This window comes from Sphaerodactylus townsendi, linkage group LG12, assembly GCF_021028975.2.
Source record: "Sphaerodactylus townsendi isolate TG3544 linkage group LG12, MPM_Stown_v2.3, whole genome shotgun sequence".
Classification (NCBI taxonomy): domain Eukaryota; kingdom Metazoa; phylum Chordata; class Lepidosauria; order Squamata; family Sphaerodactylidae; genus Sphaerodactylus; species Sphaerodactylus townsendi.
The window spans coordinates 40606219-40632278 of NC_059436.1; the positions used below are offsets into that span (position 1 = coordinate 40606219).

The window sequence follows — 26060 nt, forward strand, 5'->3', positions numbered from 1 at the left end:
TATCCTTTTGCTCACAAACCAAAATTGTAATGCACAGTATAGGCCTGCCTGATTTAGAATTCTGGTTTGTAGTCAAGAAAACAAACCAGCTGTTGTTTGGCCTCATTTAGACTTCACAACAAACTGTTTATTCCAAATCTAGCAAACTTCAATATCTGCAGCACATGAAAGGGGAGGGAAAGGAGTCTGTAACCCAAGGACTTCCTGACTTTATCTCATCATGAATAAACCAGGATACGTTTGTATGTTTGATGACTGAATAGATCTTTGGAGGTGCCTCCTAGTTTTGCGGATTTGGAGGTCTGCCCTCTAGCATAATTTAAACATGAATACAGTGTGAAAATACGTAAGTCCCTTTGAACTGAAGTGCTATGGTGGATCAGTCTTCAAATGCTCATTGTGCAGCAGATCTGAGTCCTTGCCTTGCTTCGCTGGTGAAATGGAATATGCAATGAGCTTTGGAAGGATTTTGTTATCTAGAAGGGGTTTTGCAGTGCATGGCCTGAGATTTATGGTGAGGATTTTTTGAATTCAAGAATTCTGATATCGAAAGCAGTTTGCTAAAAAGATAGCAGTGTGTTATCGTCACACCACATTGTATCCAAATATGCATCAGTTTGTTTGCATTAAGTTAAAAGTAATAAAACACTTGGATTTTTTAAAATTACCTAATGGCAACGTTAACATTTGGAGGAATGTGGTCTCAAGAAGAAGAGTAGAAGAAGAGTTTGGATTTATATCCCCCCTTTCTCTCCTGTAGGAGACTCAAAGGGGCTTACCATCTCCTTGCCCTTCCCCCTTCACAACAAACACCTTGTGAGCTGAGAGAGCTCCGGAAGACTGTGACTAGCCCAAGGCCCCCCAGCTGGCATGTGTGGGAGTGAATTCCCCAGATAAGTCTCCACAGCTCAAGCGGCAGAGCGGGGAATCAAACCCGGTTCCTCCAGATTAGAATGCACCTGCTCTTAACCACTACGCCACTGCTGCTGCTCAAGAGGTGGAGATTCTTGGGCCTTGGAACTGAATCATATGAGAACTATTTTAGGCCTGGTCACCAGATAGTTCTTGATTGGAGATTCAGTTTTCTTGTAATTACTGTGAAAAGCTGCAGTTTATTGTTTTCTATCAAGGATTTGCTGCAAGTGAATCTTGGCAGATTTGCGTATTATTCACCATATTCATATAATGCATTAGTTCATTTTAGTTATGATATCAACCATGAAACAAACTTGAAGGGGGGATCCTTGGTCTTGCACACGAAAGTGGCTAGAAAATTAGGTATTTGTGCATTTGTAGCAAATCATAATTTATTGTACATCATTGTGTCTTCAGTGCAGCCCCTCATGGGAACTGAGAAGGCACAGGCCAGGTGCAGGGTTATATTACCAGGCATCTAGAAGGCTTTTAGCTGAGCATTCCATGATCCTCTGTCTTGAGCTGAAGCTTTCCCACCCAAAAGGTCGTGTGACAGAGACAGGGAACACTCTTCTCCCTTAGTTCTCACTTTGCTGCAATAGAGTGAGGATGTGTTTCTATTAGGTTCTATTTCGATCACTAAGGAGAGAAATTTTGAGGAGATGGTCTCTTTTAAAAATGTAAAAAATGTAACAACAAGGTGACACCAAGTGATGAAATAGCGAATGGGTCTTCTGTTTGGGTAAGGGCCGCGTTGTGGAGCCCTGTCAAGCTTGTCACCTGCTAACACCTAAGGCCAGGAAAAAAGGGCTACATGCCTTAAGGGTTCTCTATGGACAAAACCCCTTGAAGACTTTGACCCACTGACTGAAAAAGCTCCTAAGTGCTCCTGCTTGCTTTCTATGGCTTCCATACTATCAGATCAACCCAAGTTCACCTTGGAGCCAACTGTAGTTGAAAGGGCAGCATCCAGACTCCCACAAAAAAAAGTTCACAAAAAGGCTGAGAACCCCTGGGTACCATCAACTGTGACACTGAAGTCTCCTGAACACCATGAATAGTCTGCCACCATCTCAGTGTTGCCTCAGCACCAAATGCCTTCTTTGTCAAGCCGTCCTGTTACCACTTCTCGACGCCATTTATCTCGACACCATTTATCTCTGTGCACAAGATGCATCTCCTCGGAACTAACTGACGTCTCCTTGACCCCGAGAAACAATATCTCTTCAACCTCCAGATACAACATTGCCTTGATGCTGATCTTTACCTTGACATTAAAATGGTCCCCTTGGTGATGACCATCTACAGAGTTGTCTCCAATATTGAAGTGACACATTTTTATTGGACCTACCCAGACTTCAGGATCTTTCTCTGACAGAAGACCCAGTCCACATCATTTCAATCACCCCAGGACTCCTTCACCATCTAGGAGGAGATTTCCTTCTTCACATTGATCTGATGGGGATGTCTTTGAGGTACTTCTGCAGTACTGAAACGTCTTGTACAGGTTTTTCAGTTCACCAGGAATGTATGCAAGATGCACTGTGGGAATATCTGTGGGGCTGTTGTTATGGAATACATATGTCCCACTGTGGTCAATAGGATATGCCCCCCACCTTGTCATCCTCCACAACACAGGCACAGAGCTTCTAGGAAGCAGCCTATGTCTACTATAGACAAACCTTCTACCTTCACAGCTCGTATTTCACCTGAATATGAAGATGTGCCTGATATTGGGTCAGACAGAGAGTCCACCCCTGAAGATACTGCATGGGTATCATTTACCTATTTCCCATTTATTCAGAACAGTTGTTCATCTTTGTGGTTTTATGTGTGCAGACCTGCTATAGAGAACTCCTGGTTGATCACTGTTTTTTTTTGGGGGGGGGGGGTAAAGACCGAGGAAAATAAGGTATTGAGTAGTTCTGCCTTTTCTCCGCCCACTGTTAGCATTTTGTCATTTTCCCCATGCAGTGACCCTATGATATCTTTTTTCTTCCTTTTGCTACAGACATAGTCAAAAAAGCCTTTTTTGTTGTTTTTAACCATTTTGGCAAGCTTGAGCTTATTCTGAGCTTTAGGTTTTCTGATTTTCTCCCTACACATCTTGGCTATTTGTTTTAATTGGTGTTTTCCCCCTTTTTCCATTATTTTGTACATGTCTCTTTTAAATCTCAGCTCAGTCGAAAGTGTCCTGGTTTCCTTAAACACCTCCTACTTTCCCTCCTCATTGGAACTGTTTGAAATTCTCAATTGTGGGCTTTTGAAAGGGGAGTTATCCCTTGTTCATGTAAATTATTTTCTCTTTCACCAATCTTTTGCCAATTCCAGCAGGGCAGTACTGCTATGTTCAAGATTTAAAGGAGATACTCACTCTGCTCACTGATTGACAAGGAAGTAAGAAAACTGGATGACCTGGGGGGAAAAGCTCTGTGTCTGAGGGACTCCAACATCACGCCCCTAATGGGACCACTTATCCCAGTGCATTGATGCATTGGTGATATGCTGGAGGACTAAAAGACTTGTTTGCAGTCTTGTTTGCAGAGGGAGCCAAACTTGGAAAACAGCAACATAGTGCTTTCCTGCATATGCTTCTACCCTGCCCCCAGAGACCAAATCTAGGGGTGAAGATTTTCTGTTTGAAACCAAAACCTTTTTTTAATAAACAGGCTAGACAAAATGAGGAAAAATATATCAACCACCAAGTTCTTAGGCATTACTGTCCATTCGGCTTCATACGAACAGTGGTATCTTTCTTGACATTCCCAGCAATACCAATACAGTAAGGCCTATAAATGCTGTCATCCCCAGCAACTACCCCAACCAGGGTTTTTGTCAGCAATATTCCCCCCAAATCAGGGAAAGTGGCCTCAACAGAGGCAGAAGGGCAGACAGGACGCATGTTCCCCGAGGGACCAGTCGTTGTTGGAAAAATTGCTCTCATGACTACTGCATGACAGACCATTCTTAAATAGGTTGTCTAACAGTGTTTACCAGATGAATAGCGGCAATGAGGACATCCGGGGCGGCTTGTCCCAGACGCCACCATTGCTTGTGTCGGGGCGGGAGCGTATCGAGGCAGGGCGGGGGCAGGAGGGGACACGTGGGCAGCTCATGCCCTGGGCGCAGTTCCCCCTCCCTTCATCACTGGTGTTTACTGGTTTGGACGTAACCTCTTGTTCACCACTTCTTATGTGTTATGAAAGTTCTGTTTTATAATTGTTTTTCCTTCACAGGTTTCTCTCAGTGTGTTTCTCATTACAGTCCTACCTCAGAAATGCAGCTTGACAAAGTATAGTCTGTCTTTCTGCCTGTTTTTGCTCTGAGACAGATCTTTATTTCATATTAATATTGGACACAGATTACAAGAATGAGGTTTATAATAGTGGCAACAGAACTAACATCTCTGCATATGTTTCTCCAGTTCTAGAGAATGGTTTTGATACTGCATTTTTCCCCATGTGAAAACGAAAAACTGTGTTCCAGGGGAGTATGCCTACCATAATCCCGTCTCTGGTTCCTGGTGGAATGCTCTGTCTGGGGCAGTGGCGTAACTGTGGAAAATGGAACCCGGGGCAGACTCTGAATTTTCCACCCCACCATGAGTCCCCCACGCCCCCACCACCCTGCCCCCAGCTCCCCCATGCCTCACCTTAGCCGGTGGCTGAGCCTGGTGGGGTGAGGGGGGGGAATAGGAGGGGCGTGGCTGGGTCTGGACGTGACATTGGCTGGCCTGGTGGGCCATGGGCATGCTTTCCAGAGAGATGGAAAGCATGCCCATGGCCCACCAGGTGAGTCAATGGGCGCAGGCCTCATCCCAGGCAGTGCATGCACATCGTGCCCAGGCCCAACCATGCCCCTTCTCCTTCCTGGAAGTGTGGGGATGATTTCCCACCCCCAAGTGACGCAACAGGGTCTGCCCGGGGCAAATGTCCCCATATGTTTCCATTGCAGTTACACCTATGGTCTGGGGAGACCAGGGCCCTGTGGGCCTTATGCAGTTCCACAGGGCCTGTCCGACTGAGTTGTTCTACCAGGGGCACACGGTTGAGGTAGCTACGGTTAACCAGCTAGGCCTCCACCTCCAGTCTTTGACTATAAACTTTATTGGTTCCATCAGGACACCTGGGGGCTGCTGTTGTCCTTTTATTTAAATTTACTGAATTGGAAATTAAAACGCCACTTGGTTTTATTATACTTCAGTAGATATTTCATTAGATATCTTAAATGTTTTGTATAAATGTTGTTACCTGCTTGGAAGGGGAGGTCATTAAATCAAATAAATAAATAAATTTGATATGGGGGAATAAAATTTATAGTGGGACAAACCCCACCCCGCAATTACAAAATAATATGGACCTTTCAAGTTCATTCTTGTTCCTTCCCAAAGAAGAGTTTCATGGACTCAGAAGTATACACCACACTTTCAAAATAGTGCTGCTGAGTTGGTCCACTTAAAAGCATTGTTTGAGTCTCCCTGTGAAGATTTTGTCCCCCTTCTGGATTAGGCTTGTACAGCTATTTTGTTCTTTCGTTAACTGGAGTGTATCCAGACTGTTTTTTAATTGCTGAGACACCTGCTGTCTGGCTTTCATCAGACGCCAGAAGTCGAGCCTGCAGAAAGGGCCACAGCTAGAGATAGAATGTGGGTGGTGTGAAGTTGCGCTCAGTAGATTTCCATGGGATGACTCAGAGTGTAGCTTTTGTTTGTACACAGGTGTGACTGAGCATTTAAAAATGTTTTGTTGGTGCTGTTGCTTCATGTCTTTTATTGGTTCTTTTGATTTTTTGGCTTTGTTTTTATGGGTGTGTTTTTATGGGTGTGTTTTTATGGGTGTGTTTGCTTTTAAGACTTTTCAAAACTGTCTCAAGCAGCAGGGATGTGAAATAATGCATACTTTGAAATTACTGAATAAAATTCAGTTTATTCAGTAATAAATTACTGAATAAATTCAGTAATAAATTACTGAATAAATAATTAATAATTAATAAATAATTAATTATTATTAATATTAATAATTAATTATTATTAATTAATAATTAATAAATAATTAATAAATAAATTACTGAATAAATAATTATAAATTCAGTAATAAATTACTGAATAAATTCAGTAATTACTGAATAAATTCAGTAATAAATTACTGAATAAAATTTCATTTTATTTTATGATTTTACATTTTATGTTTTTATTACTATTGATTGTTTCCTGATTGCTTACTAGACCTATATGACAATCATTAAGTGCTGTACCTTATGATTCTTGACAAATGTATTTTCTTTTATGTACACTGAGAGCATATGCACCGGAGACAAATTCCTTGTGTGTCCAATCACACTTGGCCAATAAAGATTCTATTCTATTCTATTCTATTCTACTGAATAAATAATTTTGAATTGAAAAGAAATTTTTATTTAAGTCAGATTGTTTAGTTATGGTGATCCCTTCCATCCCAATCGCTGGCCTCTCCTTGCAGTACATGGTTTGTTTTGCATTCACAAGCTGCCTTTTCTATAAGAAGGCATCCGCAGAAGAACATTTATTTTTTCCATGTGCATGCTGGGTTATGCATTGTGTAGGCTGATGAGTAGTGGCAGAGCACGGTCCTACCTTTGGGCAGAAGGGTTGGATCAGATGTGTTTTGGGTCTCTTCCAAGACTTATTATTCCAGGGGTGGCCAGCCTATGTTCATGGACTACAATTCCCATCAGCCCCGGCCAGCATGGCCAATTGACTGGGGCTGATGGGAATTGTCATCCATGAACATCCGGAGCACCATAGGTTGGCCATCCCTATATTATTCAGTAGGGTTTCCAGCAGAGGTGGGATCCAGCAGGTTCTCACAGGTTCCCGAGAGTAGGTTGCTAATTATTTGTGTGTGCCGAGAGGGGTGATTTTGCCACATGATTTTTGTCTTAGTTACGCCCCTCCTCTCAGCAGTAGTGCACAGAACTTGAAGCAGTCTAGCAGGAGGTGCGTGGCAGCCTGCGCCTGCGTGCATTCGTTTCCCGCCCAAGGATCGACGCAGCAGCTGCGTCCTTGCCACAGCCCCGCCCAGCAATGCCCTGCCCCTGGAATGCCCGGCCACGCCCCCATTGTGCCCCGCCCAGCCCCATTGGCACTACGCCACAGTTTGAATCCCACCACCATGGGAACCTGTTACTAAAATTTTGGATCCCACCACTGGTTCCCAGCCTCCAGATGGGGCCTGGAGAGTTCCTGGAATTATAGCTGCAGAGATTACTTCCCCCAAATCTTCACCTCCAAATCTCCAGGAACTTCACAATCTGGAGTTGGTGACCCTATTGTTCAGTATTCCCATCAGAAATTTAAAATGCTATTCTCTGTAGGATTACTGAGAAAACTCTGTAGGTTTCTCTTCAGAAGCAATCTGGGGCATTTTCCCCATGGACAAAATATCCTGGGATACAGAGGTGAAACATCCTGGTTCAGGCATGGCTTCCGTGTGGCTTCTGAGCCTAACTTGGGGCTACCCCATGAGATTTCCCTTATCAAAAAATGATGAAATTGGCGGTTCTTTTGAAAAAGCCTGCGCCTCTCCTGCTCTTGTGTGAACACTGCGGGAGACGGGCCAGTTTATTTTTCCAGCTTCGCTGCCTCCTCTCCCTGCCCCTTAGCTGTAGCCAATCAGAACGTTGGAAAAACGGAATCTATGTAAACTACGTAAATGTATGCAAACTACATAAATGATGTAAACAACGTAAACATTCATGTGGAAAATGAAAATAAACTGGGGGCTCTTGCATAATTCACTGAAGTTCTTCCTCCCGACCAGAACGCACTGATGGGCAGCTGGGTGGAGGGAGAAAATCACTTTGGGATATATAATCTCGGGTCTATCCCAAGATATTTTGTTCATGGGGAAAACACCTGGATTTACCAAAATACTTTCTCACATATCCACTGCATGTCCAAGTTGTTATTTTGGGACCTGATTAGTTTAACTAGGCTTTGGTACAGACTGATATCATTGTACATACCAGAATCCGGAATTCAGTAAATGCTGTGGTGTTTACAACATGGGGTAGAGTAGGGGTGTGCAAAGCAAACCAACCAACCCGTATAACGGATCTGAAATCTTTTGGTAAATGCAAATATTCTTGAACCCCTGTATTGGGACAACCTCCCCGAAATTGGGTTTATTAAATACTGATAAGGGGTTTTTCAGGGGATAAGGTTTGGTTTGGCCTTGCTCAATGCAGAAACCTAGACTAACCCTTTCCCATTGGCTGACTTGGCAGCCCCTTGAACAGCCTCACAAGATATTATGGTGATTTCTCTGATGTGCTTGGCCCTTTAAACTGCCCCCAAATTCTGTATCCCCCTCCCCTATATTTCTTGACAGCAAAAAGTTCTTTTTTTAGTTTTTCTTAGACTGTTGTTGTCCCTGTGCGGGAGAAAGAAACATACACTGAATCATCAAGCTTGCCCAATGTCCACTTTGCCGCTAATTTAATCTTAAAATGTTCAATAACAGACAGAGGAGGCTAACTCTAGCAGAAAGGCTACATAAACAATGATTCTTGTCCAAGGGTCTGTGAGGAAGCTATTTTGTAATGGTGCATTGTTGTGGTTACTTTGAAACACACCTCCGGGCAGAGAGACAAGGGGACTTGCGAGGAAGCTTATGTGTTACCAAAAGCTAACATGTGCCTTCTGTCATTTCCTTTTGCATTCAGTGTTGAAAAGGGCCACAATAAAGAAGAGCAAAAATGACCTTATCCACGCTGAAGAGGGAGAGGACCACTTCACAGATGTTTGCTCTGTTGGTAAGTTGGAGGTCTAGTAAATGTTTGACTGTGTCTTGTACCTACTAACTAGACCCAGTGTAAGGCTATGTACTGTGTGTTTTTAAAAAATCTTTTACATTTTAGCTTGCCCTTATTCCAAGGAGCTTAAGGAAGAGTTGGTTTTTATACCCCACTTTTCCCAACCTTTAAGGAGTCTCAAAATGGCTTACAATTTCCTTCTTTTCCCTTCCCCACAACAAACACCTTGTGAGGTAGAGCTGAGAGATTTTCCGAGAGAACTGTGACTAGCCCAAGGTCACCCAGCAGGCTTGATGTGGAAGGGTGGGTAATGAAACCCAGTTCACCAGATAAGAGTCTGCCACTCTTATCTCCCGTTATTTAAAGAGAGAATGACTGCAATTCAGGTTTGGTCACTCAATGGGTTATGATCAATATTTGTGAGTTTCCCTTGCAGTGAATAGCAGCTCCAGGGAGAAAGCTGAGTTTGACAGAACAAAGCTGGGCGGTTGTAGTGGTGGTGAAGTGGTTCACAGTGACAGACTCTGATCTGGATAACTGGGTTCGATTCCCCACTCCTCTACAGGCAGCTTCTAGGTGACCTTGGACCAGTAACAGTTCTCTCTGAACACTCTCAGCCCCACCTACTCACAAGTTGTGGGGAGAGAGTGATTGTGATTTTAAGCCATTTTGAGACTCCTTAAGGTAGAGAAAAGCAGGGTTTAAAAACCAACTCTCCTTCTTGCTCCCCCCTACCATCTCTCCAGGGCCAAATCAAGATTCTATTGTACCTGTCTGCTCTTTAAAAATGCAGGAATTCCAGTTTTTCAGTGTGACCTAAATCTATAATGTGCACAGAATTCAATGCTGGATTTGGTGCCTGGTGTTATTTCTGTTACTGTAGAGTACTCCAGCCTTTAGGGAAAATGAGAACATGGAGTTCTCATTCATTTGTAAGTCTTTCTTTCACAACTATAAGGTATAGGATCTTGGGCTATGATGCAAGTCGAAGTGAAGTGCTGTTAAGCCTCATTGATTTCAATGAAAGAACGTTGAGCATTGTTAAATCTTTCTCATTTAAATCAATGGGATTTAAAAGGCTTTTCACTTACCCTGGATCGTATTATTGCAATTTGATTTTTGGGTGAATAGGAAAGCTGATACTTGTGGTGTGGATTCCACACAGCCTTGCTTTCGGAATATGGCATTTGGAAGGCTGAGGGCGGGTGTTCATTTAATGACATTTTCTTAACTGATAATTTCTCTGACGTCGTTATGAGGATCACAGAAAACTTCCAACATAATTACAAGTTGCCATGAAATTGTGGCTGATTAGCAGGGGAAGCCTCTTGCTGGCCATTGAACTAGTCCTGTTATTTTGTTCATCCTCTTGAAATTGTCTACGAAAACATCACTTTTCAAAGCTGAATCGCAATAAATGGAATAAATTTGCCTCATCTTTTTTTAAAAGCAGACACTTCAGAAAAGTATTTGGGGTTTTCCTGTTATTGAAAAGGAGAGAAAAAGGCATGTTACATCTTTAAAATTAAGGGTAAAATCTTGTATGGTTGTATGTGCAGAGTAACACATGGAGCTGCTCCGGTAGTGTTGGTCAAGTCCTCACCTTCCCACACTGAGCTACTTCTGACATGAAGAAGAAGAGTTTGGATTTATATCCCCCCTTTCTCTCCTGTAGGAGACTCAAAGGGGCTTACAATCTCCTTGCCCTTCCCCCCTCAGAACAAACACTCACAACAAAAACTGTGAGGTAGGTGGGGCTAAGAGAGCTCAAAAGAACTGTGACTAGCCTAAGGTCAACCAGCAGGCATGTGTGGGAGTGCACAGGCTAATCTGAATTCCCCAGATAAGCCTCCACAGCTCAGGCGGCAGAGTGGGGAATCAAACCCGGTTCCTCCAGATTAGAATGCACCTGCTCTTAACCACTACGCCACTGCTGCTCTCCAACATGCCTCCAAACATGTTCATTTCAAGCCTTTCTGTACCTCCCCTACCAGCAATTAGAGTTGCCAGCTCAGGATTGGGAAATTCCTGGAGATTTGGGGTAAAGACTGGAGGGGTCAGGGTTTGGGGAGATCAGGGCCCTCAATGTGGTATATTGCCATAGAGTCCACCCTCCAAAGCTACCTGTTCCTCTTGAGGAACTGATCTCTGTTATCTGGAAATCCACTGTAATTCTATGTGATCTCCAGCCCCCGGCTGGAGTTTGGCAACAGTATCGGCTATGCTCAAATTGTGGGGGAAAGGTCAGAGGAACCTAAATGAATTCTGTCTCTATCCCTTCATCTCTTTCACTTTCAGCTCTTCCCACTGGTCCTCAGAGCACCATACAATTTATGCATACAGAGAACATTTCATTCTGCAGAAACAGAAGTGATTAATGGAAGAAATAAACTTTATTTTTGTAACACAAGGAGACATTCACATCTTAAATCAATCCAGATGTTCACCACTGACATATAAACTTGAATACATCTGCTAGGGGGAGATGACAAATAATGTCCTTCCTGTTGTCTTCAAAGAACACGATCTGGGGGTGGGGGGGGGAGGTCATTGCCAAAGATATAAACCCATTGTCATTGGCACAGTTTTTAGAAGCATCCTTAAACTTGCTTGATCACAGCTGCCACATGCAGCTGTTTTTTCCTCCATTGGCAGCTTTTGTGAGATAGCATCAGGAAGTATTAGCTTACTGAAAACTTGTAGAGGGACAATGAAAGGGCCTGACCTAGAATGAATGGCTTGACCCGGCCATGATGCTGCTGTTTGGACATTTAGCTCAGCACAGAGGCATCCCTGTGTAGGGCAGAAAAGCTATACTGATTCTAATGTGGTAATTCCATGTACTCCTCCCGTGCAAGTCATAAGAACATAAGAACTAGCCTGCTGGATCAGACCAGAGTTCATCTAGTCCAGCACTCTGCTACTCGCAGTGGCACACCAGGTGCCTTTGGGAGCTTACATGCAGGATGTGAAAGCAAGGGCCTTCTGCTGATGATGATCCTGAGCACCTGGTCTGCTAAGGCATTTGCAATCTCAGATCAAGGAGGATCAAGATTGGTAGCCATAGATCGGCTTCTCCTCCATAAATCTGTCCAAGCCCTTTTTAAAGCTATCCAGGTTAGTGGCCATCACCACCTCCTGTGGCAGCATATTCCATACTGGACTACACCCCTAGGAAATCTTGTGCCCTTTTATCTGGAAATAAGCACTATTGAACTCACTGGGTCTTATTTCCAGTGAACCAGGCTGCTCAGTTGCAAGCCTATGAAAGTTTAATTGGCAGTAATCACTATTGAACTGGATGAGACCTCCTTCCAGCGAGCATATCTGCAGTTCTGTCTGCATTTAGTTGGAAGTAACTCCCGTTGAAATAATTGGGACATCCCTCTGAAAAAAAAATTATAGTGTAACTAATGTATTGTAGTGTAAGTTTTTTGTAGTCAAGAAATATAATAACAGAGGCTCTTGTGTTTCAGAGCCTATGATGAAATAAATTTTGGCTTCAGAGGTTTGTGATTTTTGTTTACTTTTTATTTTGTTTTCACTTAAAATATTATTTGCTTTTGTTCCATGTGTTATTATCCTGCTAATTTTTTAAAAAAATTCCATCCTCTTCCTCCTCTTCTCTCACCCCCACCCCACCCCCATGGTTTTGGAGTAATACATCCATCTATTGCTAAAACTATGATTTTTAAAGGGACCCTCCACATTAAGAGGCCATAAAACTCAGATTACCAGTGCTAACGGAGAGATTAGCTTCTGTGTCCTCTCTCTCTCTCTCCCCCTCCCTCCCTCTCTCTGGGGCAACAGGTTGGACACTGCACAAACAGGATGCTGAACTAGGCAGACCACGTATACAGCAGGGCATTTTATGTTCCATATCCCTGAAATGTGATATTACTGGACACATCAGAATGTAGGGAAACTGGAAGAGAAACTCTCTTCTCCCACATCTGTGTTGGCTCATCTTAGCCGATCTGTTAGTTTAATCTCTCTTGAGTTTCTTCCCCTGCCCTCTGACGTCCTTTCACTGTAAACCAGAGATCCAGGTGCCAAAATAACAAGGAAATATGACCATTCACAAATAGAATTAGTTTACAATAACATTTGTCCATTTTTCAATTAGTGAATCAACGGATGCATATCCTTATTAGGCATACTTGTTATGGTTCTGTGGAGCTCTTTTTAACAACAAATAATTTGTGAAGTCATTTACTGTTTACGTTATGTTGTGTTTATCTGTGTCACTGTCGGGAAATACTGATTCTGATGGATCTTTTCAGGTGATTAAACCATTGTAGCTAGAAAAGAACATGTGAAATACAGATTTGCATTACTAAGTTCATGTGAATGTGAATCGGAAGAACTTAGGGTTGAAACCAGAGATCTTATGAAGGAAGAATGTGCAAAGACTGTTCCTGCAGCCTAAAGCCTTGATGGATAACTGATGGAGCTCCTAAAATTGCTAAAGATAGACAGGAAATAAAAGTGAAAAGTGACAAAAATAGAAGCAGAAGTCTAAATGTAGCATTGCAATGAGTATTACTTAGCTGCAAAGAGATGATTATAATAACCAGCGTACAGAATTAGAGGAGAACCACAAAAAAGGAAGAATAAGAGACCTGTTCCACCAGATACAAGAAATTAAAGGAAACTTAAAGCATGGTTAGACATTCTGAAAGATCAGCATGGAAAAACATTAATTGAGCATGACAAAATAAAGAAATGATGGGAATAATGCAAGAACTATATAGTTGGGGAAAAACAAGTCACCAGATGTAGATGGGATGTCAATAGAGCTTCTCCAAACCGAGGAAATGGAGTCCATCAAAATGTACTGACAAATATGCAAAACCACTCAATATCCTACAGACTGGAAATGTTCGATTTACATTCCAGTTCCAAAAAAGGAGATGTCAAAAACTGCAGCGACTATTGGACTGTCACATTAATTTCTCAATTGAGGAAAGCGATGCTCACAATCATACAACAGATACTGTTATTATATGTGGAATGTGAAATACCAGATATTCAAGATGGATTCAGAAAAGGGAGAGGAACTAGAAGTCCTATTTAAATTTACATTTGTTTCTGGAACATTTGAGAGAATTTTAAAAGAAAATCAACTTGTGTTTCATAGATTACACCACAGTTTTTGACTGTGTATCATGAAAAATTATGGTTGATTTTAAAAGAAATTAGTATGTCACAACATCTGATTGTTTTGATTTGCAACCTGTACTCAGGACAAGAGGTTATCTCAAACTTCTGCCAGTGAGATGTGGTTCACAGGTGTACAAGGTGGTGGACTGCTGAGGTAGTATGGCACTATTTCGAACTGCATATGAATGATCACATTTTGGGATACTTCCCTTGTGGAAAAGTCCCCACAAATAGATGAAGAAGAGGAAGAAGGGTTTGGATTTAGTCTTCACCTTTCTCTCTCATAAGGAGTCTCAAAGCGACTTACAAACTCCTTCCCTTCCTCTCCCCACAACAGACACCTTGTGGAGTAGGTGGGGCTGAGAGAATTCTCAGAGAGTTGTGACTAGCTCAAGGTCACCCACCAGGCTTCATGATGTCGGAATAGGGAATCAAACCTAATTCTTCAGATTAGAATCCACTGCTCTTAACCACTGTACCACACTGGCTCTCTGCAAGACAAATAAACAGAGAGGGTTGAAGCCTTTCTCTCTGCTATGCTAGATTTTTTTGAATGGAGATTTTTTTGTTTGTAAAGGAACATTCAAAGCTGGAATCCACAATGTGGAAGTGGTATGCTTCATTCTACCATTACCACATTCTCATTCTCCTATATGTGTGAACCATGCCTCAGTGTCATTGAATGGTTCTAAATTATAAGCCTATATGTTAAAAATTTCTGTCCTGTCTATCAATCCTACTAATAATTTCATAGATGTCTCCCATCACATTTACAATTTAGTTGTGGATTTTTTGCACACTGAGTGCTTAGCCTGGAATGGATTTTGTAAAAAATCTAGATTACTATACCAGGGTCATATATGCATGCAGTGTTTATCTTGTGGCTGTGTGCTTCCCTGTGGGTTTCCCCCATGGTCTTATGTTTCAATGAGTTTCTTCTGCAAAATGAACGCAGCTGAACTGATTCACTCTTTTGCCCACCCTCCACTCTGCTCAAGAAGGAGCTGCTGTTGTTTGGATGGGGAAAGCCAGGAGGAGTGAGGAAGCCCGAAGCAAGCAAAACACATTCTAATTCCCTTTGCTTTTCCTGCAAATGGGGGGGAGTCGTGTTTTGCCAGGTTTCAAAAAAACACGGGGCTTCTCTGATCTGTGGCATGGTGAGTTCAGGAGGGCAGAAAACGTGCACAACCAAGACTTTGACCCAAAGAGAATATACACTCACTACAGGGCAGACCACAGGTGCATAAATAGTCCAAATCTCTGCATCCCAGTATTTTCCCTGTAGTCTTGTCATTGTCTTTCACGATCTAGTTTTTCGGGATTAAAAAAAACCCCAAAATTTAATCACAACTGAAAAATTAGCCTAACCAGAGTGGACTGCCAAAGTACCGCCAAAACTTTCCAAGCCTATTGTACTTGTAAATTTGCCTCCTGCCCTCTATAATACTTCTGTTTTTCAGCATATTTATTACCTCTTAACCTGGAGTGGTAATAATCCTGAACTGATCCTTAATCACTTCATGTTTGGCGAGGGAATTTAATTTGCATGTTATTATTTTTAATTTTATTTTTTGGGACTGTAATTTTACAATTATAATGATCAAAATAAGAGATTTAATGAACAACCACTCGGGCAGGAAATTACTAATTGACAGCTACCCTCCCCAAATAAGAACTGATTAAAGACTGTTTCGGAGTACTGGGTGGCCATTTCAAGTGAAGTATGCAATTCAGTTGAAAAGCAGAAGTGACTGAGAAACACCAAAGGAGGAAGGAGGAAAATTTAAATAAACTGTAGGAAGAAGGGGGACATTTGTGTGAAGGGACTCACTTCTGAGAAAACATACTATCGTGCTAAGGTTGCAAGTTTCCAGGTGGTGGCTGTAGATCTCCTGGGATTACAATTGATCTCCAGGCAACAGTGGTCACTTTACCTGGAGAAATTGTCTGCCTTGGATCGTGCACTGTATGCCATTACACCGCACTGAGGTTCCTCCCCTCCTCAAACCCCGCCCTCCTCAGGCTCCATGCCCAAAATATCCAGGAATTTTCCAATCCAGAATTGGCAACCTTGTGTGATGCAGAATCAACCAATGACGTCTTTTTCCTAAGCTAAAAAGTCACAAACAATCACCTTTTTTGAGTCGGATGATGCTCCAAGTCCTGTTCTGTTTTCTTCCCTCGTTCCTGTATTCTTTCTACCCCACGATACTCTGATTCAAGATGGGACACCTAACCTTGTATACCATAGGAGTCAAACTCGCAGCCCTCCAGATGTTATGGACTACAGTTCCCATCATCCCCTGCCAGCACATTCCTGGCAGGGGATGATGGGAACTGTAGTCCATAATATCTGGAGGGCCGTGAGTTTGACACCTATGTTGTATACAGTGTAGCTGCATGACAAGTATATATGAAGGCATGATACTTTATTTCCCACCTCTTTTCTAATAATTGGAAATGATATTAAGAATTTAAGCCCTCCTGACATTGCGGGAGCATTATCAGTTTGAAGCTTCATTGAGTTTATGTTGAATTTGTTTTGTTCTGATTAACAGTAGATTTGAGCAGGAACAGGTCCTTGGATTTTGTTTCCCTAAGCAATGACACTGCCTTTTACCCTTCCAATGTCCAGGATCACCCTTTGCCCGTGCCAGCTTGAAGAGTGGTAAGAATGAAAGCTCCTCCTACTTCCGCAGGAAAGAGAAGATGTTCCGCTTCTTCATCCGGCGCATGGTGAAAGCACAAAGCTTCTATTGGATTGTCCTGTGTGTTGTTACCCTTAACACACTGTGTGTTGCCAGTGTCCACTATGACCAACCAGAAGGGCTCACTACAGCACTATGTAAGTGACGGTGGGTGGGTGCATGGGCTTAGGCATTCTATTGTCTTCCATTGTTGGTGTTGTCTCAGGCTGGAGGGATTTGGAGAAGGTGAATGGACAGGCTGTTGAGTTTCCCACCAAAAAATGTCAGATTCAAGTTGCAACAATCTTATTGTGCTCAACAGCCTACTGATTCTGGCAATATATAGTTTTCCCTTTTTAAACTTTTCAATGAGATATCTTCAAAGACATGATGAACACATGATATGAGAATCAGCTGGCAGGAAGAGCTGAGTTGAACCAAATACTTTCTGAGCTTAAAAGAAGCACAGGCACAATGCAGGAATAGCAAACATCCTGTGCAACTTTAGCAAATTGAGGATGCAATCGTAGGTTTCAAGTTGCAGAAAATGTCTGGAGGGAGAAAATGAAAGTGCCCCATTACTCATGGAATGCTTACCTCTTCTCTACACATTGGGACTTCTCTGAACAGTGGGCTTGCGGAGGGCTCTCCTCACATTCGTTTGTTTACACATGAAGAGACACTTCCACTTTTCCCTGGAGTTTTTCTGCAGAGAGCTCTCCAGGCCTGGTTCTCTTAACTCCATCCATCAAGTGATTCTTAAAGGCACAGATCTCATTACAATTGGTAGTCAAGATTGCTGGCTTAGCCCTTTAAGCTGCACTTATGTCAATATTACTGTTACAAAAGATGTCCTTCCCAAGCCCAAATGAAAGAGGCAAAGCAATTCCCTGGACCACATGCTGCTGAAGAAGGGAACTGAAGCACATATTCTCTCCCACTTCCCTCCCTCCCTTCCTTCCCTTCCACACAATACTTCCTGCTGCTGGTGCTGTTGCCACTAGAAAACAGAGTCTTATTATTTCCACCATCTCTGTGAGCATCCCCTGGCAGCTACCCCTGCTGGGCAAGCTACATTTTCCTCATAGGAACTCGACCACCCTTGTGGAACAAACAGGACACAACTCCGACTTTAGCTCATAAGCTATTTACTTGTATCAGGTAGTTAACAAGCACTCCTTTAGGTTTGAGCTGCTGTACCCCACCAACCTCCTCCCTCTTGCCCTGCCTATCTTTTACCTCTTTTAGAAGGTTCCCTCCCCCTCGGTAGCTCCCTGTTCCAGCTTCCTAGTGGTTGGTGAGATGTCTGTCTTGCCCTGCCAGCCTAAGACTGGTTCTTCCTTGATTGAAGCCTAGCTGAGGCTGTGTTGGCCCCGCCCCACTAAGAACTGCTGGTTGTAGCTTGGCTGGGGCTGTGTTGTCTATACCCTCTTCCCTGGCTCAGCTGAGACTTGCTGTCCAGGCCCTCCTGCCATTCTTTTGCTGTTTCTTCTTGCTACTGGCTTCGTGGACATCCCTGCTCCTTGTGGTAAATCCAGGGGTGTAGCTGAAGACCCCAAAATTAATGGAGAACAGTGTCAATCTGTAACAGTTTATGTTACTTAGACTTGATATGGGATGTTAGTGATAATTCTTGAATAAGATATTATAGGGCCATGACAGGCTTCAGGAAACAGGTCTGTACAAGAAATCTTACTGCAACGGATATTCACTCCCATCACGCAGGAAGCACATTCTGCATAATCGACCAATGAGAGCTTTTTTGCTTGGATGGGAGAAAAAAACGCTCTCTCCTCAGACACGTAATTTTTTTTGGAGAAGAAAAATGAGAAGACAGGTGTTTTTAGAATGTCCCCGAGACATCTTACTTTTGTTGTGCAGAAAGAACTACTGCTGAAACCATTTTAATAGTATCTTATCAGCATGTAAACAGTATGCCATATTATTTGTGGACAAAACTAGCCACATTTAAACAATACACTGAAAATATGTTGGGATCTACAGCAGATGTGGAAATAGACTTTAACTAATTTTGTAGACAGTTTCACATAAAATCTTCCTACTATGCAAATTTTGAGCGAACAAAACCTCCTATAAGGCATTTTACTCATTTCAAAAGGGAAAAAAAAGAATGATATGATCTTTGCCCAATGGTTCCCCTGGGTTTTTCTGCTAGAAAAATTGGGGGGGGGAAAAGAACCATTGTAAGGAGTTGAGCTTTTTTGTAGGCCCCTCCCCTCCGGTTTTCCCTTCTGTATTTCTGACAGTAGCAAGGAATCTTTGAGTGAGCTGTATGGCAGAGGGGAGATTAAATTTATCTCCCCAAGCCTTCTGCTGGTACACCTGCTACAATTGCTGCTGTTCTTTCTGTTCTCTCATAGATGACATCTTATTCATAGTAATATACTCTATTCCACCCTGCTCTGATGTCCAGGGAGCACTTTCCCTTATACTTCATTTCTCATCTTTTACATTATTACTATACACTTTCCCCCCCAAAAGATGACTGTAGAATTGTAAATTAATCCACCATTTCCTGGACCTTCTTTGTTGTAGAATCCTCTGCTTGAGTCCTAGTGCCTTGGGGACAGAACTAGGTAGGCATCATGGCGACCCAGGTGAAGCATTCTAGAACAAAGATGGTCCAGGAAACGGCAGATGAATTCACAAATCTCTTGTCATCTTTTGGAAAAGAGTATAGAATTCATTTGGTTATGGTGAGTGAAGTATTAGAGGAGGGTTTTTTTTAATGTTACAAGGATATTGGGTGGTAAAGCACTCCAATCTGTGTAGACTCATCCTCAGTTGTTTTTTGACACACTGAAGTGTGACAAAGTGTTGGAAACAGGCCATTATACACGGAAATTCCAACTCAGTACATGCTGTACAAATAAATGCTTTTGATTAGCTAATTAACCAGTTTTCGTGGGCAATATTTGACTCTGCACACATTACCATAATAAACATTATAAATAATATACCTGACCCAGGTGCTCACTTACATATTCATTTATTTACAGTTTTGTTCTGTTTACTCAAAAGGCAATAATCCTCATATGTTGATGATGATATAAGATGAGTGAAAGCCAGACGCAAAGCAACACAACACAGGCATGAAACAGAAAAACAAACAAATCTCTACATTATTTATCTAAAGGCCTGCGTAGATTGGTTATGGTTAAATCCACTAAGACTTCCAGATCCCTTTCACATGTACTGTAGTCAAGCCAGGTGTCACCCATCTTATATCTGTGCATTTCATTTCTGCCTAAGTGTAGTATGTTACATTTATCTCTGTTGAAATTCATTTTGTTAGTTTTGGCCAAGCTCTCCAATCTGTGTAAGCCATTTTGAATTCTGACCCTGTTCTCGGGGGTATTAGCTACCCCTTCTAATTTTGTGTAATCTGCAAATTTGATTAGCATTCCCTATATTACATCATCCAAGTAATAGAAAAAACATTGAATAGCACTGGGCCCAGGACAGAGCCCTGTGGCACCCCACTTGTCACTTCTCTCTAGGTTAAAGATGAGCCATTGGTGAGCACCCTTGGCGTTCAGTCAGCCAACCAATTACAAATCCATCTAACAGTAGCATTATCTACCTCAATTTAACTAGTTTGTTTGCAAGAATATCATGAGGCACCTTGTCAAGGTCTTACTAACATCAATGTATGCTACGTCCACTGCATTCCCTTTTTCTACCAATTGTCACTCTATCAAAGAGAGAGAGGGAGGGAGGGAGAGAGGGGGGGAGAGATATTAGTCTGGCATGACTTGTGTTTGAAAAAGCCATGTTGATTTTTAGTCATCTTGACATTCCCTTCTAGTCTGTTAAATGATCTGCTCTAGAATCTTTCCTGGTATTGATTTCTGCTGACTGAATCCTCTCTCCCCCCACCCTTTTTTTTTTTGAAGATGGGGACAACATTAGCCCTCCTACAGTCTGTTGGGACTTTTCCTTTCTCCAGGAGTTATCAAAGATTATAGCAAGGGGTTCTGAGAGTACTTCTGTCAGTTCTTTTAATACCCTGGGATGTAGTTCATCATGCTTTGGAGATCTGAATTCATTTAAAGTAGCTAGGTATTCCTGTACTACCTCTTTATTTATTCTGTGCTGAATTTCCCCTACTGTATCTTCTGTTCCATTTTCCCCTAGTTGAGCATTGTTTTCATTTTGGAAAAAAGACTGAGGCAAAGAGTTAAGTAGTTCTGCCTTTTCTGTTTCCTGTTAGCATTTTGCCATGCTCTCCATGCAGTGACCCTATCATATCCTTTTTCTTTCTTTTGCTATGGACATAACCCAAAAAAGCCTTTTTAAATTGTTTTTAAACTCTGTGGCAAGCCTGAGCTCATTCTGAGCTTCAGCTTTTCTGAGTTTCTCCCTATACATCTCGGCTATTTGGTTGAGTTCCTCTGTGATGATTTCCCCCTTTTTCCATTTCTTGTACATGTCCCTTTTAAATCTCAACTCAGTTGAAAGTTCTTTAGATATCCATCCTGGTTTCTTTGGACACCTCATTTTTTCTCCTCATTGGAACTATTTGATCTCCTCATTGGAACTATTTGATCTCACTAAGAAATTCCCATCCTTCATGCACTCCCTTTTCTTTGGGTATTCTTAACCACAAGTTCACACCCAGTAGTTTCTAAGTTTACTGAAATCAGCTTTCTTAGAATGCTTGTCTGACTATGGCAGAGGTTCTCAACCTGTGGGTCGCAACCCCTTTGGGAGTCGAACGACCCTTTCACAGGGGTCACCTAAGACTCTCTGCATCAGTGTTCTCCATCTGTAAAATGGATAAATGTTAGGTTTGGGGGTCACCACAACATGAGGAACTGCATTAAAGGGTCACAGCATTAGGAAGGTTGAGAACCACTGGACTATGCATTCCCTTTCCACTGTATAACAAACTCCAGGAGAACATGATCACACCCACCTAAGGATCCTACCACTTCCATTAACCCGGTCATAATTGTTGGTTGGGAGCAGATTTAAAATAGTCGATCCTCTTTTTGCCTCTTCCACCTTCTGGACCATGAAACTGTCTGCAAGGTGAGCGAGGAACTTCTTAGACCTTGTAGTCTTGGCAGAGTTTACTCCCAACAAATATCAGGATAATTGAAATCTCCCATTACTACTATTTCTCTCCATTGTGGAAGTTTGATCATCTGTTCCAGGAAGGCATCATCTAACTCTTCAGTCTGGCTTGGGGAATCTGAAAATGACCCCCATAATGAACCCTGGAAGCAATGGGACAGACATCCTGTGTTTGTCTTTTTCTTTTTAGGGCTGATAAATACGTAAATAACAATAAGCTTCAACTGGGAAACTGGGGTAATCTGTAAAGATTACATTTCTGTATTATGACTCCAGTCCAAGATGGGGCCCTGGATGGATGCTTTCCTCTTTTGAGAAATGAAAAAGACCTCCCCCCCCCCCCGGAAGCTGGAATTCCTAATATCTTTGTGGGCTTCTCTGTGACTGTTCAGAAGGACATAATGGGATGTATTTAGGCCGTGGGGCAGGGTGGTGGGATATCATCTTAAAAAAAATTCCTTTCCATTTCAACTGGAGCTAAGTGCCCTCCATCTTTCTCCTCTTTCTCTCTAGCAAAAGAAGCGATTAGCGTAATTCTCATGCTCACTTTCTAGAGTCTGCCTGTGCAGAGATGCTTTCAGCAGCTTGTTGAAAAAGAGAACTTTATGAGATGATATCTGTCTCCCAGCTGGAATGTTCTTGTTAATTACAAAACTGTGAAAAATTACACAGGCTACATAAAGGAAGAAGGCCTGTTCTATTACAAAAAGGGATAAAAACCGAAGTTGTTTCAGCAGTGGGGAGGCTAAAGATGAGATGCTGAAAGGAACGAGGTAATGTGAGAAGCTTACAGGTGCCTGTTTTAGGCAGTGGCGATTACTGCTGTTCACAGAACTGTTCTTTGGGGGAAAACCAAAACATCTGTACTCCCCCCAACTCCCGAAAAAGATAAATCTAGGTCCGTGGTGGCGAACCTTTGGCACTCCAGATGTTATGGACTACAATTCCCATCTGCCCTTGCCAGCATGGCCAATTGGCCATGCTGGTAGTGGCTGATGGGAACTGTAGTCCATAACATCTGGAGCACCAAAGGTTCGCCACCACTGATCTAGGTTGAGAAGCAGGATGGTAGCTAGCCTTTCTCACTAGGTGGGGCTGCCTCACTTCAAGGTGAGGCTTCAAAGAAATGAGCTGAAAATCAGGGATTTTTCTCCTGACCAAGAGAAACTTCTAACAGGGCCATCCTAAAGATATTTTCCTTGGTTTAAACTGCACTGAATAGTCGCAAGTGGGATTTTGAGTAGACCTTTTTATGATGGCATTTTAAACCTCTCTTGCCAAGCCTAAGTGTCTCTGTGTCAGGTTTGGATTGGGCTGTAATCAATATGCAGATACCCAGTTATATCAGTTGATGCATGGTCACCCAGATACTTCCCCTGATGTTTTGGCCAGTTTTTTGGGACTGGATGAAAGGCAGCCAGAATGTGGTGGAATAGATGAAAGAGAGTTGACTAAAGTTAAACCCAGTGAAGATGGAGGGCCTGTGGCTGGGCCTGGGGGGGATGGGGTGGGGTGGGAAATGCTGGTTGCTGACTTTTGACGGTGTGCTAGTAAATGTGGTCCCAACTATCAGGAGCATTGCAGTGCCTCACTGAAGGCGCAAGTAGCCCATATAACCCACATGTATTTTTCATTTTCACCAGGGGAAAAAACTGGTCCCTATGTGTCCCTATCCAACCTAGCTACTGTAATCCATGCCATGGTCACCTCTAGGCAATGGCATATCTAGAGGGGCCAGAGGGGCAGACGACCTAAATGCTATTCACCTGCATCATGTGGGGGAGCATTTTGGACCCAGCCCTCTCCCTTCCCCCCTCGCCCAGGTCTTGACCAGCCTGTCCCCTCCTCTCCTGGTCTGAGTCCTTTCAGGCTGGGACAATAGAAGTGGGAGGAGAGCAGACATGCTAGACTTCTTAGCCTGGCATGCAAGATCACCACCACCCTCCCACCTCTCTTGTCTGATCCCTTTCGGACTGGGAGAGTTGGGGGGGGGGGGAGAGAGTAGATATGATCTTGCATTCTGTTTCAGCCCAGCATGCTAGTTCACCCCTGCCTCTCCTGTCCAAGGCCTTTTGAACTTGGCTTAAGAGTCTGTGTGTCCCATGAGGAATGCAGCTTTCTTCCAAGGTTTATCCTGCAACTGTGTGAGAGAGAGCATTTTAGCTAGATACAGCCCTGCCTCCAGTGGTGGGATCCAAATATCTTAGTAACAGGTTCCCATGGTGGTGGGATTCAAACTGTGGCATAGCGCCAATGGGGCTGGGCGGGGCACGACGGGGGCATGGCCAGGCATTCCAGGAGCGGGGCATTCCTGGATGGGGCTGTGGCAAGGACGCAGCCACTGCGCTGGTCCTTGGGCGGGAAACGAATGCACGTAGGCTGCCACGCACATCGGTGTACCTCCTGCTAGACTGCTTCAAGTTCTGCACGCTACTGCTGAGAGGAGGGGCGTAACTAAGGCAAAAATCACGTGGAAAAATCACCAATTAGTAACCCCCTCTCGGCATACACAAATAATTAGTAACCTACTCTCGGGAACCTGTGAGAACCTGCTGGATCCCACCTCTGCCTGCCTCTAGGTTAGACTACTGCAATTTGCTTTATGCAGGGCTACTCTTGGGCTTGATCCAGAAATTCCAACTAGCTTAGAATGCAGCAATGACAATTTTTACAGGAACCTTGTGGCCCGAGCATATTCAACCTGTGCTCCGCCAACTGCACTGACTCCAGGTAGAGTGTCAGATCAAGTTTAAGATTTTCGTCTTGACCTATAAAGCCCTAAATGGTTTGGGACCAGTGGACCCATGGGACCGTCTCTCCTGGGGGTTCAACAAGTGGGCAGAAATGGATGAAGTGAAGATGGACATGGGTGGTGTTCCCTGAGCCTTGGAATAGAGGATGTCATTGTGTTGAGCAATCACCAAACTCATTCCACAAACTTTGTGCTTCCCAAGTTTGAAAGGGATCCTGTTTGGCTGTTCTGCTACTCACTCCCCATCCCCTCAAATTAGATGTAAGTCATGGCCAATTCATATATTCCTGTCCTGTTTAACAGCCACACTGGGGTTCCAGTGAGGGTCTCATTTGTTTTGGAGTTGGCTGCCCTCTCAGTTGGTCAGAGGGGACAATTCAAAGGAATGGGTTGATGCAGACACTTACTTGGCTGCTTCTGGTGCAAAGTATGCTACTGCAAAGACAGCGTTGTCTATTCATGGTATATCATGCCCAGTTCATATCACAATTGTGATATGTGTGGAGAAGGGGCTTTAACCTTTCCCCTGGACAAGTGCCCCAAAATGAAGAGAGCTAGGGATAGGGGCTTCTGGGGAAACTTATATACATACTTGTGGGCTTCCACAATAGACCAAATAGCACACCCCTACCCCATCTCCCAGACCATTCAGGTTAGGAAAATGGTGCAGGAGGGAATGCTAAAGGCTCTTGTTGACACGTGCCCAAGTCACAATTTCAGTCATTCACAGCACACCCAAGAACCGAAGATCATGTGAGGACCCTGATCTAGTCTGGGTTCTGCATAATGTATGTGTTTGCCAGCCTGGACAGATTCTCATTCCCATCATCTGAAGTACAGGGTTTGTGAGTCACTTTCCCACTTCAAAAGCAAAAATGGCAAAATCCTGCCTGTAAAAAATTGCTCTAAAAATGACTTACAAAAAAGAGAAAGTTTGTGTTAATTTACACTGTATATTGTCAAACGCTTTCATGGCTGGAATCAACTGACTGCTGTGGGTTTTCTGCAGAGGTGGTATCCAGCAGGTTCTCACAGGTTCCCGAGAGTAGGTTACTAATTATTTGTGTGTGCCAAGAGGGGGTTACTAATTGATGATTTTTCCACGTGATTTTTGCCTTAGTTACGCCCCTCCTCTCAGCAGTAGTGCGCAGAACTTGAAGCAGTCTAGCAGGAGGTGCACCGGCGTGCGTGGCAACCTGTGCCTGCGTGCATTCGTTTCCCGCCCAAGGACCAGTGCAGTGGCTGTGTCCTTTCCACAGCCCCGCCCAGGAATGCCCTGCCCCTGGAATGCCCGGCCACGCCCCCGTCGTGCCCCGCCCAGCCCCATTGGCGTTACGCCACAGTTTGAATCCCACCACCATGGGAACCTGTTACAATACAATAGACCTTTATTGGCATAAGATACAAAAGCGTGAGTATAGACCATCACTAAATTTAAAAGAGTTGTACATGGCGTCTATGAGTAGTTTTACATTCTAAAATCACACTTCATTTATAAAAATAACGTAGATTAAAATTTTTTGTCCATTCCATTGTACACGGGATTGTGAACAGGTATAGTAAAACTACACTTAAAAGACAGGATTAAGATATTCGTTATTCATAGCCTATTTACTAAAAAGGTAAAGCCTTCCCCAAGATCTATAAATTGT

General features: G+C 43.1%; 1 protein-coding gene across 1 annotated transcript in view; it reads left to right on the plus strand.

Annotated features, from left to right (window-relative positions):
• LOC125441536 (voltage-dependent N-type calcium channel subunit alpha-1B-like) overlaps positions 1–26060 on the plus strand; it is a 286638-nt gene that overhangs the window by 90314 nt on the left and 170264 nt on the right. The window contains exons 9-10 of the mRNA XM_048512145.1: positions 8617–8706; positions 16505–16714. Of these exons, the coding sequence (XP_048368102.1) occupies positions 8617–8706; positions 16505–16714 (300 nt within the window). The remainder of the gene's footprint in view (positions 1–8616; positions 8707–16504; positions 16715–26060) is intronic.